The sequence below is a fragment of the Zootoca vivipara genome, chromosome 1 (assembly GCF_963506605.1).
Source record: "Zootoca vivipara chromosome 1, rZooViv1.1, whole genome shotgun sequence".
NCBI classification, from domain to species: Eukaryota; Metazoa; Chordata; class Lepidosauria; order Squamata; family Lacertidae; genus Zootoca; species Zootoca vivipara.
In genome coordinates this window covers 124,424,911-124,438,941 of record NC_083276.1, presented here as the reverse complement: position 1 = coordinate 124,438,941, position 14,031 = coordinate 124,424,911, and the positions used below count along the sequence as shown (strand labels likewise).

General features: G+C 45.5%; 1 protein-coding gene across 1 annotated transcript; it reads right to left on the bottom strand.

The window, feature by feature from the left end:
* Positions 1–6,629: 6,629 nt before the first annotated feature.
* Positions 6,630–14,017, bottom strand: MAIP1 (matrix AAA peptidase interacting protein 1). The gene is made up of 5 exons (XM_035114217.2): positions 13,604–14,017; positions 11,747–11,818; positions 10,957–11,083; positions 9,420–9,570; positions 6,630–6,869 (listed from the first exon to the last, which is right to left on the bottom strand). Exons 1-5 carry the CDS (start codon positions 13,994–13,996, stop codon positions 6,791–6,793), a joined length of 822 nt encoding a protein of 273 aa, XP_034970108.2. The 5' UTR covers positions 13,997–14,017; the 3' UTR covers positions 6,630–6,790.
* Positions 14,018–14,031: the final 14 nt, after the last annotated feature.

Here is a 14,031-nt window from a genome sequence, read left to right as displayed (position 1 = left end):
GAACAACCTCTTTCAGCTTTTTCTTCTCTCCAGCAGCTTCGCCAATAGGTAGAATACATTCCTTAGGCCCCATCTGAATTAGCAGAGCTTCAAAGTTTGTAAACTGGTCATCATCTGGGAACTCACACACTTCCAGCTTCCTCACTAACGTATCCACAAATACAAATACAACAAGTTTTTGCCCATCAGCTTAGAGTACCCAAATGCCCACAACACCAAAAGATGAAGACATATCATGGTTACAAAACAGACTATCTTCAAAATTGGCAACATTCCCCGGAGAGCCCTTATATGCCAAATACCACTCTCCCTCCTTGTCGGATTTATTCCCTGCCATATTCTTATATACGTCAGACTTATAGTGATGAACCAAAAGCAGATTCCTTAAAAAATGATTCAAAGTTCCCCTTGCTAAGTGCAACACTTTCGAGTTTCTGGTTTCCCTGGCTCAGCATTCGAATGACTGCCCACGTGTTCAAGACATCGGCCACCAGCACCGTATCTTTGCCATGCACCGTGCAGCAGTCACCGCGCTCAAAGAAGCACACAGTGGTGTCTGGCTTAACGGACAGTGCAACTTTGGCGCGCATGAAGCCACTCTCGGAGCCCGCCCGGTCAGGCCAGTGCCCCTCACGTGAAGTTGTCAAGGAGGAGGTGTCCACCGACACCGCCATGCTGCCGGGATCTCCCGCCAATGGCAGCAACCGCTCTGCCACCGCTCGCGCCCCAGCACTTGCCAGATGTCATGGCAATGGATGGATGGATGGATGCACACATGGCAGGTGAGATTGAGGGAACACTCTGTTACCAGTTTCTCTGTTCAGCAAAGTCATTAAAAGAAGATACGCCATTCAAAGCAACAAAACGGAAAACCTACTTGTTGTAAGACTTCCTACTGCAATCCGTTTTGCCTCTGCTGCTTTTCTGTTACAAATGCCTATTAGGACTAGTTGTAAAATCTTTTTTTTTCTCCGTAATTATACTTATACTTATAATTAGGGTTGTGCCATGCTTAAATAAATAAATAAATAAATAAATAAAAATAAAAATAGTACTTACCATGAAGTTATTACAGTGAGTGCCACATGTTTAACATTTAAGGGGGGGGAGTGCCAGTACTGAGTACCCTTGAGTAACCCCAGGGGGAAAAAGCACCGGGACTGTGTATCTTGTTTTAATTATTTCACTACTGCAACTTTGGCAAGCACTGAATGTGGTACGGGGCTGGATGCAGCAAATAATTAGCACAATGCAGTTTTTTGGTTGAATCTATGGCCCGAGTCAATTCTTGGATGGGAGACTATAGAAAGCCTCATAGAGTACTGAGAAATAGGCTAATCAATTTTTTTTAAAAAATAAAACCAGAATTGTCAATAGTCCCAGCAGTCTCCATTTTATTTTTAAAATGGAAAATTATATTAGTTATGGATGCAAAATAGGCTTCAAAGTGCCAGGTGGGGAAGGTCGGCAGAAAGGAGGTGAATAGCCCAAGTGCTTAGAGGGTGGGATTCTGCTTATTCTACTTTTGGCTACAATAATACCAAAGAAGTAAACAAGGAACAAATCGTTTAATTTGCCAAATTAGAGAGATCAGAGATTATCACTTTTAATTGGCAGAGATTTGGGATTCATGTTTTCATTTCCCCACTGAGTCATCAAACCATCTGCTGCAGATAAAAAGCATTAGGCTGGGTTCAACCAGAGGAGTATCCGTCCATTTAGGAAAAACTAGCTGTTTTAATAAATCAGCCATTGATGCTTCAAGTCACAGTACTGGAATAAAATAGCCTTTCCTTGGGAGTGGCAACAAAATGTTCTAGCTGTAGAAAAATACTCCCACCTAATGTTTGCAGAAGGGAAGTGCAAAGAATAAGGCCTCTTACATATGTTTTATATAAGGATTTTTTTCCTTTTTGTTTATGCATTTTTTCAACTTATATACACACCATACAATATTCAACATTATCTCTTATCCTCGGACTTCCCAGTCCATCTCTCCATGGCATGCTAGGTAGTCTTTTGTCAGCTGCATAATCTAATACTGTATTCCACCCATTTTCGTCTCAGATCTTCCTTTATTTAATGTTAACTGCTGCTCATATGTTCATTCCTACTTGTAGGTTAAACTATCATACCCTCCGAGATATTCAAAACACTTCCACTCATTTCTTATCCATGACTCATCCTTATTTCTTAGTTTTGCGGTCATAGTTACAAATTCTGTGTATTCTATCCATGTATTCTGCCATATTATTTCGTTCGTGGGTATCTCTTTTTCATTCCATTTTTATCGCATATACCATTCTAGCTGTGACAGTCACATATAAAAAGAGACAGAGTGCCTTTTTCAGGATTTCAGCGCTTGTTATCCCTAACAGAAAGGCCACAGGTCTTTGGGGAAGTGTGATCTTAAGGATTTTTTAAAATTCTGCATGAATCATCTCCCAGAATTCTCTAGCATATTTACACAACCGCCACATATGGATCAGGGTCCCTTCTACCTCACGGCACTTCCAACATAGACTTGACCCCTTTCTGTAAATTTCCACCAGTTTGCTGGGTCTCAAGTATCTCCTTTTGTAAATTTTCCTCAATAAGGTAGCAGGCAAAGAAGCTCAGTTCCCCCCCCCATAGTTTTTCCCACGCTGACATTTCTATATTATAACCAATATCTATAGCTCATTTAATCATTGTTGCCTTTACAAAGGATTTCCACCGTACCTGGGCAAGGTAGTGCTTCCCTTCCGCTTTCAGTTCAGAAAATGTTTGCCTGTTGTAGAACATTCATCAACATAAAGCATGGATCGCAATGGGAAATACTGCAACTTAAAACAACAACAACACACTTTTAGTTAATGCTGAGTTTTCTCAGCTTGCGCACAAGCTTGTGGTGAGGGGGTTTCATGTTTGCAAATCCATTTTGCTCCCTGCGCCACCGCCCGCAATTCATCTGCCTCTAGTTATGCCAGCTCATTTAACCACAGCAATATTCCTTCCCCTGACATTTCAGATCTCACAGTTTTAGCCATTAACTCTCTAGTTGTGATGGCAATATAGGTAGGTAAAGGTAAAGGTACCTCAGTGCCTGCGTCCTCTCGGCGCCCGCCTGTCTCCACGGGTGGATCCTTCTCTCGCTCCCCCGGCTGCGACGGTGGCCTTCGTGGCGGAGGTCGCCTCCCGTCTACCATGGCGTGGGCCCCCTTGGTCACTCCCCGTGTGGGGAGCCGAGGTGGCTCTGCTCTCACTCGTGTGCCATCCGCCAGCGGGGTCCCGACCAAGGGGCCGGCCTCAGGGCACAGTGCCAACCACGATGACCCACCCGTCGATTGTGACTACCTGGTTGATCCTGCCAGCAGCATATGCTTGCCTCAAAGGTTAAGCCATGCATGTCTAAGTAGACACGGGCGTTACAGCGAACTACCTCCAGGATGAGAGGAAGGGTAGCTTTCTGACTATTCGTCCCTGGGAGTAACAGGCGATGGCAATTGCCTTCATATTCTGCTTAGGCGCTTCCCATAGGCATTGGGTTGGCCTCTGCCAGAAACAGAACGCAGGGCTTTATGAGTCCTTGGCCCGACCCAGCAAACCACTTCTTACATTCCTTAGTGACATCATAGAATCACATACAAGGTTCTGAAAGCATCACAAACAGGGCCTTATACTTTGTTTAAGCTACCTGTAAAACTAATTAAAATATTATGTAGAGCAAATTTTAATTGATCAAGGCAGGGGAATTATAGGAGGGACGGGGACTTAATGACACTATACTTTTATACAATCATTTCAGCATCAATGTGTTACTCTAATGGGGCAAACTTTGCTGGGTTTGTTTGTTTTTTAAAACTGTAAGGTCTTTTATGCTTCCTTTAGGTCAAGGTTTCCCAAACTTGGGTCTCCCGCTGTTTTTGCACTACAACTCCCATCATCGCTACCTAGTAGGACCAGTGTTCGGGGATGACAGGGGTTGTAGTCAAAAAACAGCTGGAGACGCAAGTTTGGGAAACCCTGCTTTAGATCCTGAAAAGCACTTTGGTTGGAAGATGTTAAGAAGGTTTGGTTAATGAAACTGATCAGTTTTGGAGAGAGACAGTAGTTCAGATACTTAATTGGTGAGCAGCCTTACTTAATGAGAGAGCATAATCACTAGCCTGGTCCAAACCCTGCAAGCATACATCAGATGTGTTTTGGGTTATGCAATGTGGGAAAGCTTTCTTATATTATGTCAGATTATATGTCCACCAAGCCTAGTATTGACTGCTCTTGACTGCAAGCAACCCTCTGGAGCCTGAGGCAGGAAGAGGATTTCTTATCACCTGCTACCTAATGTTTTTTAAATAAGGTGTGGGGAACCTTTGGCCCTCCAGATATTGCTGAACCATCATTCCTGGCCACTGGCCATGCTTGCTGGGGGGGCTGATGGGAGTTGTTCAGCAACATCTGGAGAGTCAAAGGTCCCCCACACTTGTTTTAAATGAAGATTCCAGGGATTCTGCATGCAAATCAGTTCTCTTCCACTGTATTATATTCCCTCTCCAGTAGGTGCGGTGTCTTTCAGATAATGGGAATTATAAAAGCAAGATAGCAGCAGAAAAAGCACCCCACCTTCCACCCTGAATTGGTAGGCATTTTGGGAAAGCAGTCTCTAGGTCATTTGTTACCGGTAACAGTTTTGCCTCCTCCAACAGCTTACTAGAATGCCATTCATATGAATGAACTGCCTGATGCTGGTAGGTGCTATCGATGGTTATGGGAAGAGTCAGGGCATCCATTTATCATGGCTGATGTTGGCGCACTGTATTTTTCGCTCCATAAGATGCACCTGACCAAAAGACGCACCTAATTTTTAGAGGAGGAAAGCCCTGTTTTTTTGGGGACCAGCTCACAGTTGTGCCGCGTTTTTGCAAAGGGGGAAAGCTCCATTTTTTTGAGCATCAGCTCGAAGTTGTGCAGCTTCTTTTGCAAATGGGAAAACCCCTTTTATTGGGGATCAGCTCACAGTTGTGCAGTTTTTTTTGCAAAGGGGAAAGTTCCATTTTTTGGGGGGATCAGCTCACAGTTGTGCAGCTTTTTTGCAAAGAAGGAAAGCTCCATTTTTTTGAGCATCAGCTCAAAGTTGTGCAGCTTACCTTGCAAAGGGAAAAAAACCTGTTTCTATGGAGTTCAACTCACAGTTCTGCAGCTTCTTTAGGAAAGGAAAGGGAGCCATTTCTACAGTTCCAGACAGAATATCTAAACAGCCAGTCACATGTCGCTGGAGAAACACAACAATGGAGGCCTGGGCAAGGGGGTGGGGCCGGGAAGGGAGCTAGCTTTTCTTATCTCCCTCCCGATCTCTCGCAATCAGCTGCTGAGCAGGTTCTCTTTCCCTCTTGTTAGCCTTTAGCTCTTTCTAAAAAAAAAAAAGCAGCACGATCTGCTTTTCACCCCTGGGCAATTGGCTCCCAGGGACCATGCATTCGCTCCATAAGACACACATACATTTCCTCTTACCTTTTAGGAGGAAAAAAGTGTATCTTATAGAGTGAAAAATACGGTAACACCTACAGTGATTCTTCCACAAGTGCCTAAACTGCCTGCTCATGGTCAGCATTAGAAAGGAGCAGGTCATTGTAGGAGGAGGAACGAGAAGTCGCAGAACATGTTTTGCCAATGAGACAGTCTAGTCTGATGTGGAGTTAAGATATACCTAACCCTCCATGTAGGTTCAGTTTAAATCCTTCCACATTCATACAGGCAATACCAAAATTGCAATACGATTGTGCACTTCATTGCTGAATTAGTCAGGAGCTAAAGAACAGATGCCTTCTCAACAGGGTTAGATAATATTCACTTATAAGCTCTCTGGTAGAGAACACACTTTGCATGTATAGGGATCCAGCTTCTTGCTCTACAGATCTCTCTGCAATCATACTGAGCTCACTGAACCACGCCTATAGCAGCCCTTTCTTCTTACCCTTTAATGTACCTCACCTTAAGAGATTGGGGGGGGGGCGGCAGTGAAGAGAGCTCATCACAAAGCTTAACTTGCTGTATAACCACAAGTTATTACGCATCTTTTCTTTCACAGTGGAATGCTACAGATGAGATAGGCCAGACATGTCCAAAGTCCATTTTGGGGGCTGGTCAGTTTATTTTCTGGGGTAAAAACCTCAATCCTTAAAAAAAAAAAGCTCAACAACTTCAATCGGAAAAAAGGTCAACAACTTTGGTTGGCCCTCTGGTCGGCACTCACGGCCCTTCTCTTCATCAAATCTGGGCCTCTTTGAAAAAAGTTTGGGCACCACTGAGATAGGCTGCAAATTAGTTCTAATGTTCCTGAAAAACAAAGATTTTTGACTGTATCCATTATGTAACTTCTACTCTTTCAGTGACAGATAAAACAGGAAGTTTGGAACTCACTTCTCTTCTTTCCTTATTGTGCCACCCCCCCCCAAAGAAAAAACCATTTGAACAGATCATTGAGGGGGGGGGAACAGGACATTCAGTTATGAACTGCCAGACGATGCATCACTTTCTTTCAAATTTACACCAATATTTCTCAGCATAACCACTTAGCATGCTTCATATTAAAAGTGACTTCGAATGACGCTTTCAATGGTGGGCAAAGAACACATCTGTGAAGTTTCCAAGTCTCATGAAAAAGATTTTATTTTTATGCTTTGGAGCAAGACTGTGTTCCGGTAATCGAGAAGTACAAAAGCAGTCCACAAAAGATTGTGGCACACAAATCTTGAGATGTCTTCTGATATGCCAGAATTTTAGTAACTGTCTATGAAAGTGTGCAGTCAATTCATTCTAATAGCTTTGGATGTTCAATCCTTGTAATTGTCCAGTCTGGTTTCACACCTTGTGTAAATTCTCTTCGAAATCTGGGGGGGGGGGACAGAAATAAGAGACTGTAACACAAGCCAAGCAGTAAAACCTTCCCAAATCCTTTATAAAGCTTTTAGTGTTGTAGCAAATCCAATACTGAACTGATGGATAAAGTATCATTTGGCAATGTAATAATAGGCTCAAACTTGGCTGCTTAATCCCAGTGCGTTGTATTAAATGTAGAAATAAGGCAAATATTCCATCAGCACAAAGATATCTCCTTGCAAAAGGAAACATTTCCCTACTCTTCTCCCCCTGTGCACATTTGGGTCCCCCCCAACCCTCTGGAGCAGATTTTGGGATTGTGTGGGGTGCAGGGAAAGTCCAATGGTTCTTCCACTCTCACCATTTTTATTTAGCTGAATGCTTTCCAATGGTGCAATAAATGTTGGGACAATAAATCAATCAAATCTTAATGTTCCTGTATTGATACTATAGGAAACCCGTTAAAACATTCTCTCCTTTGCAAGAGAAGTTTAATGGACCTATTCCTGGTCTCAACTTTTATTTGCCATTTATTCACATTCATGTATTATTCATAATAATAATAATAATAATAATAATAATAATAATAATAATATATTATTATTATTATTATTATTATTTATACCCCGCCCATCTGGCCGGGTTCCCCCAGCCACTCTGGGCAGCTTCCAACAAAATATTAAAATACTGTACAGAAATCCATCAAACATTAAAAGCTTCCCTAAACAGGGCGGCCTTGAAATGCCCTCTAAAGGTCTGGTAATTGTTGTTCTCTTTGACCTCTGGTGGGAGGGCATTCCACAGGGTGGGTGCCACTACCGAGAAGGCCCTCTGCCTGGTTCCCTGTAACTTGGCTTCTCATAGCGAGGGAACCGCCAGAAGGCCCTCGGTGCTGGACCTCAGTGTCCGGGCAGAACAATGGGGGTGGAGACGCTCCTTTAGGTATACTGGAACAAGACCGTTTAGGGCTTTAAAGGTCAGCACCAACACTTTGAATTGTGCTCGGAAATGTACTGGGAGCCAATGTAGGTCTTTCAGGATCGGTGTTATGTGGTCTCGGCGGCTGCTCCCAGTCACCAGTCTAGCTGCCGCATTCTGGGTTAGTTGCAGTTTCCTGGTCACCTTCAAAGGTAGCCCCACATAGAGCGCATTGCAGTAGTCCAAGCGAGAGATAACTAGAGCATGCACCACTCTGGTGAGACAGTCCGCGGGCAGGTAGGGTCTCAGCCTGCATAGCAGATGGAGCTGATAAACAGCTGCCCTGGACACAGAATTGACCTGCGCCTCCATGGGCAGCTGTGAGTCCAAAATGACTCCCAGGCTGCGCACCTGGTCCTTCAGGGGCACAGTAACCCCATTCAGGACCAGGGAGTGCTCCACACCTGCCCGCCGCGTCCCCCACAAACAGTACTTGTCTTGTCAGGATTCAATCTCAATCTGTTAGCCACCATCCATCCTCCAACCGCCTCCAGACACTCACATAGGACCTTCACCGCCTTCACTGGTTCTGATTTGAAAAAGAGGTAGAGCTGGGTATCATCCGCATACTGATGAACACCCAGCCCAAACCCCCTGATGATCTCTCCCAGCAGCTGCATGTAGATGTTAGAAAGCATGGGGGAGAGGACAGAACCCTGAGGCACCCCACAAGTGAGAGCCCAGGGGTCTGAACACTCATCCCCCACCACCACTTTCTGAACACGGCCCAGGAGGAAGGAGCGGAACCACTGTATGACAGTGCCCCCAGCTCCCAAGCCCTCTAGACGGTCCAGAAGGTTGTTATGGTCAATGGTGTCAAAAGCCACTGAGAGATCCAGCAGAACTAGGAAACAGCTCTCACCTTTGTCCCTAGCCCGCCGGAGATCATCGAGCAGCACGACCAAGGCAGTTTCAGTCCCATGATGAGGCCTGAAGCCTGACTGGAAGGGATCCAAATGGTCCGCTTCTTCCAGGCGTGCCTGGAGTTGTTCAGCAACCACTCGCTCAATCAACTTGCCCAGGAATGGAAGATTTGAGACTGGGCGATAGTTGGCCATATTGGCCGCATCTAAAGATGGTTTTTTAAGAAGCGGTTTAATAACCGCCTCTTTCAGTGGGTCTGGGAAGGCTCCCTCACAGAGAGAAGCATTCACCAACCCGCGAAGCCCATTGCCCAGCCCTTCCTGGCTAGCTTTTATAAGCCAGGATGGGCAAGGATCAAGGAGACAGGTGGTTGGTTTCACTCGTCCAAGCAGCCTGTCCACATCCTCAGAGGTAACAGATTGGAATTGATCCCATACAACTTGACTAGACAGGACTCTAGCACTCCCCCGCCCCGGCCCTGCTCCCACGGTGGAGTCTACCTCTTCCCGAATCTAAATGCGATTATCTTCTTCACCCCCCCCACCTTACTTTTGCTCACATTTCAGGAGAGAAAATAGTCAACTAAATGGCTTTCTCACAATTGCATGGGTTTTTTTCAGGAAAGTAAACCCTGAACTAAAATGCACTGATTTGATGGGAGTTTCTTTATACAGAGAGCACAATGCCACAGCCACTTAGAAAACCAAGGATGTGCTTACTCATAATTTGCTGTTAAAAGACGCTTTGTTTCTTGTGAAGTTTTATCTCCAAACACGACCTGGAATATTTTGGTTCCATCTGGAGTCTCATCAGGGAGGTCAGCACTCGTCAGATACCAGAAACGCATCAGGATGCTAACAAACTTTCTTCCTGTTTTCAAGATAAAAGGGGTATTAGAAGAGGAAATATGATTCTACAGCTTCAGACACGTGGGTTGGTACAAAAAGGATGGACCAGACAGATGCTCCATTTAAGAACACACACACACATACAGCCTAATTTGGAAGGCTATTATACACATACTACAGCTTTCAAGGAGGTGAGGAAGGTGGAGGCATAAGCGACAGATCGTTGATGGAGAAAGGATGTTACTTCCACTCAGTTATTCAAAGATTATTGGTTGCATCTCTGAACACTGAATTCCTCCATCAAGTTTAGTGGCTCTTCAGTCATAACCCATTTTCAGAGTCCCTTGGCTTGATTGTGAGTAGACCTCTAATTACAAGCAAGCTACTCTCTCAGGCATCTCATTGCCTCCCTGACAGGGCTACTGATTCTCCTGTATCCTCCTCTTTGGCCCTCTTCTTCCTTCTCACCCCCCTCAACATGGAACCTGCTCTTACCATCTGGGGATAACCCCTATATCTCAAAGTGCTGCCACGCAAAGAGGGTCACAATAGAATCCTATGTATGCTTAAAGCTCTAAGCATGGGAGCTCATTGATCAAATCTGAATTGGACCAAACACTGGAATTACTGCTGCCCATTCATTACACGTATGTTTTGCTCATGCTCCAATGAGTTCAAACAATTATGTTGCACTCAGAGAGGGCGACTGGTTCAAGCTCACCCGTGAGCTTCCCGACTGAGCAGAAATTTGAACCTGGGTTTCCCCATGTCCTAGTTTGCACCCTAACCCAAGGTTGGGGACCCTTTCCTAGGCAGCAGGCCAGATGCTCATCTCCCCATCCCTGCCACTCCAAATTTGCCCCCGTCAATCACCTGGCACCACTATGCCATCAGGTGATGCTGCCCTTTGAAGGCCCAATTGTCAGGACCACAAAGGAGAGAAAAACAAACAGAGGTCTGAAGAGCAGCATGGGACTGTTTGCAAAAGGGCTTTCAAACACCTCCATGCTGATCTTTGAACCAATGATTCAAAGCTAGTGGGCAGGAGGAGTGCACTTTGCTCCAGCAAATGGTTAACTGGGAGCTCACCTTAAACTCCTCATTGCTCCTCTACAGCTCTGCACTTCCATGCTTTATTGTGTATAACAACATGTGTAGGGCGGACGGGCATGGCTTGCCCAAAATGGCTTTGCTGTCCAAAGTTCTCCACCCCTCCTATACAGGGTGCGGCAAGGATACACCAAGAGATGAACAATGTACAGGACCCTAGTGGCATAGAAGCCCTTAATATTATTGTTAGCATCAGATTGAAGAAAAGTACTTTGAACAGTATCACACAGAACGGGTCATGTGTTTCCCCAAAGCGGCCAAAGGATTTAAAGTAAAGCATTCTGAACCGGTTGCATACCACTTTCGTCATAGTAAATGCCAACATCTCCTGCTGTTGTGTACATTATTTCATCCACGTCAGCAGCTAGAGCACTTCTGTGGCTTTCGGAGAGTGAAGAAAGCTTCTCCTTCAGCACCTGCAGCATCTGATTGAGAAGGGGGTCATTGTTAACACGTCTGCAGATTGGAAGACGGCAGGATACCCAAGGATATGCTCTACAGGGAACTGAGTTTGGGCACCAGGCACACTCCTTTTCACGAGGTGCTTAACTGAGAGATTCAAGTTCCACAACTTAGTCCCTACAAAAAGGTTACAGTCTCTAACTTGGGAGCCTTTCCTCACATGAGTGACTGCTGGTGGAGATTGCTCACTGATGGGGGGAGAAGTACTCTGCATGTGTTCATAGATGGTCTTCTTAGTACTACTACATCTTCCGGGAATGAGCCTTCCCACTGAAAGAGCTATGGACCTGTGACTTGGCTCATATGCGTCTCTAAGAGATGGCAGTAGAACTGAGGGAGTTAAATTTAGGGGGGGGGGGACTGAAGAAAGAATGAAGAGAGTATGAAGTGGCAGTGAGTAGGTTATAAACTGCAGGACACAGAGGAGGGAGGATACAGCCTGCTTTCTGTTCCCAGAAGCTCAGGTGCTAAACCCAGTTTCTTGAGGTGTCAGTTGCTGTCCCTGCTTAAGCAGTAGAGGAGGGCAAATATGACCCAAATAATATATTCTAGTCTTGGTCTATTACGTCAGCTTAAGGAACAATGGATATATCAGTTTTACCATAACAATGGAAATAAACATTTACCTCTTTTGATACAAGCTCCTCCAGTAGATCATATTTACACTGAGAAATTAGCCTTGAAACAAGAGCAAAAGCCTAGAAGACACACAAATATCCAATTTTTACTCAGAAGTAAATTCACAGTATTCTCTCTGTGTATTAAGTATATATTATCTCTCACAAATCAATGTGCTCTTGTTGTGCAGCTATATTCCCAAACAAAGCAACAGCAAACAGGAAAACAGGGAGTGATAGTTATTTTATACTCAGTTGCCTAGGCTGCTTAATGGTGTCCTGTTTGTGCAATTTTCAAATGATGGATAGTGCAAGTGAAAAGGAAGAAGGTCTCTCCTACCCAACCAAGAGATAGTGCAGTAGAAAAAGGATCAATAAGAGAAAAATGTCAAGCAACTGGGAAATCAGAATTAGGGATGCCACCTTTCTTTCTTAGCTGGGTTGCTGTACCTTTAACAGTATCCTGAAAACTAAGGAATGGAATAGTCACTGCAGTCTTCATCACTAGACTTTGGAGTAGTTGTGGCAGGGAGGCAGTGAAAGAGAGGTAGGATCCTGTTGGATCAGACCAAGGATTCATTTAATCCAACATCCTATGTCTGAACTACAAGTGGTGCAGTAGCTCTCCGTCACTGTTTTTCCTTGACATCTAATACTCAAAGGGATACAGTCCATGTGCCCAGAGGGGCCATTTAGTTATCACTGATACCCTCCATGGACTTCACTTTTAACAGACTTACACTTAACAACTTGCCACATGTAACCAGGAATGAGTGGGCTGCTAGGTGGAAGTAGCACAGTTTTCTTATTCCCTTGGCTTCCACAGTAACTGAAGAGAAAAGTAGAACCACAACCAGCATTGAAACCAAGCAGGCTGGCGAAAGTGGGCTGGATTGCTGCTTCCTTCCTCCACCACTTTATTTGATATAAGATAATTTCACTTATTTACCTTACTAGGTAATTTTAATCTCTTTTTAATCTTTTAACTTTTGTAATGTTTTAATGTATGGTTGTAATTGTTTCTTGATTTTATTGTTTTATCATTTTGGTAAACCACTTCGTTCTTGTTTTTGTACAATTGAGCAGGATATGAAATAAGTAAGTAAGTAAGTACCGGTAATACTAGCTTGCTAAAATGCTAGCCACTTGGATTTTCATGCTAGGCAGGGGGAGGGGGATAGGCTACCTTTCCTCTGCAGACAGCATAGAAAAACAAGCTACTTCACATGGCTACTTCACTTCTGGCACAACGGGACACCATGACAGGCAGGTACCGTTCTGGTGGGAAGGTAAACGGCGTTTCCGTGTGCTGCTCTGGTTTGCCAGAAGCGGCTTTGTCATGCTGGCCACATGACCTGGAAGCTGAACGCCGGCTCCCTCAGCCAATAAAGCGAGATGAGCTCTGCAACCCCAGAGTCAGTCACGACTGGACCTAATGGTCAGGGGTCCCTTTTAAGTTACTGTCCTTTGTCAACAAAAAAAGTTGTTGCTGTTTTTTGTGTTGAATATATGCTATATGGTAATTTATGGACCTAATAGGTATCTAAAGCCATTTGCACATAACAAATAGGAGCCTACACAACACTGCTGTATGTAGGTTTTATTTTATTTGTTTTTTTATCTTATATTTTGGAAATGTACATCCAGTTGTTGTTTTTCTTTAATTTTTTGGGGGGGCCCTAAGAGAGTGGGGCTCAAAGCTAAGGCTTATTTAGCTTATACGGTACGTAAATCCGGCTCTGGCAAGGGCCGATGGGGAGAAAGACGTGACTCGGGCTCCGCTGCCCCGTGTATCCTGACCCCCTGCGGCGGACATCCTTACCTCGCCTCCTGGGTGGGCCGGCCCTGCCCAAAGCCCCTCCTCACCTGCTTGGCCCCTTCAGTGAACTCGTGGACGCTGAACTCCTGGTCGAAGTAGGCGCGGACGAGGAAGAAGTAGAGGCGGGTGCGGAGCCACATGAGCGGGTTGGGCACCCCGAACACCACCACGCCGTCCTTCCGCCGCCCGCCTGGCTCGGGGCCGCCGCTGCAGGGGCGCGAGGGGGGCACAGGCAAGCGGGGCGCCGGCGCTACGACGACGGCCCGGCGGGGATACGGAGGCCGCGGGAACCCGGCCCGGCCGGGCTTGGCCTGATCCGCCGCCGGGAGCAGGAAGTACCGGCGCGGGTGGGCAGCGGGGACCCGCAAGGCCCACGGGCAGCGGCTGCGGGAGGCGCCCACGGGCAGCGCCATCGCTCCCCGCCTCAGCCCTCCCGTCATCCCGCGGGAGTCCGGCGGCGAAAGAGATCCGGGCG

Coding starts and splice junctions, on each gene's coding strand:
- MAIP1 (XM_035114217.2), bottom strand. CDS start 13,996: ATGACGGGAGGGCTGAGGCGGGGAGCGATGGCGCTGCCCGTGGGCGCC. Junction 11,084..11,746: donor AGGAGCTTGTATCAAAAGAG/GTAAATGTTTAT, acceptor CTTCTCAATCAG/ATGCTGCAGGTGCTGAAGGA. Junction 9,571..10,956: donor CATTTACTATGACGAAAGTG/GTATGCAACCGG, acceptor TCTTGAAAACAG/GAAGAAAGTTTGTTAGCATC.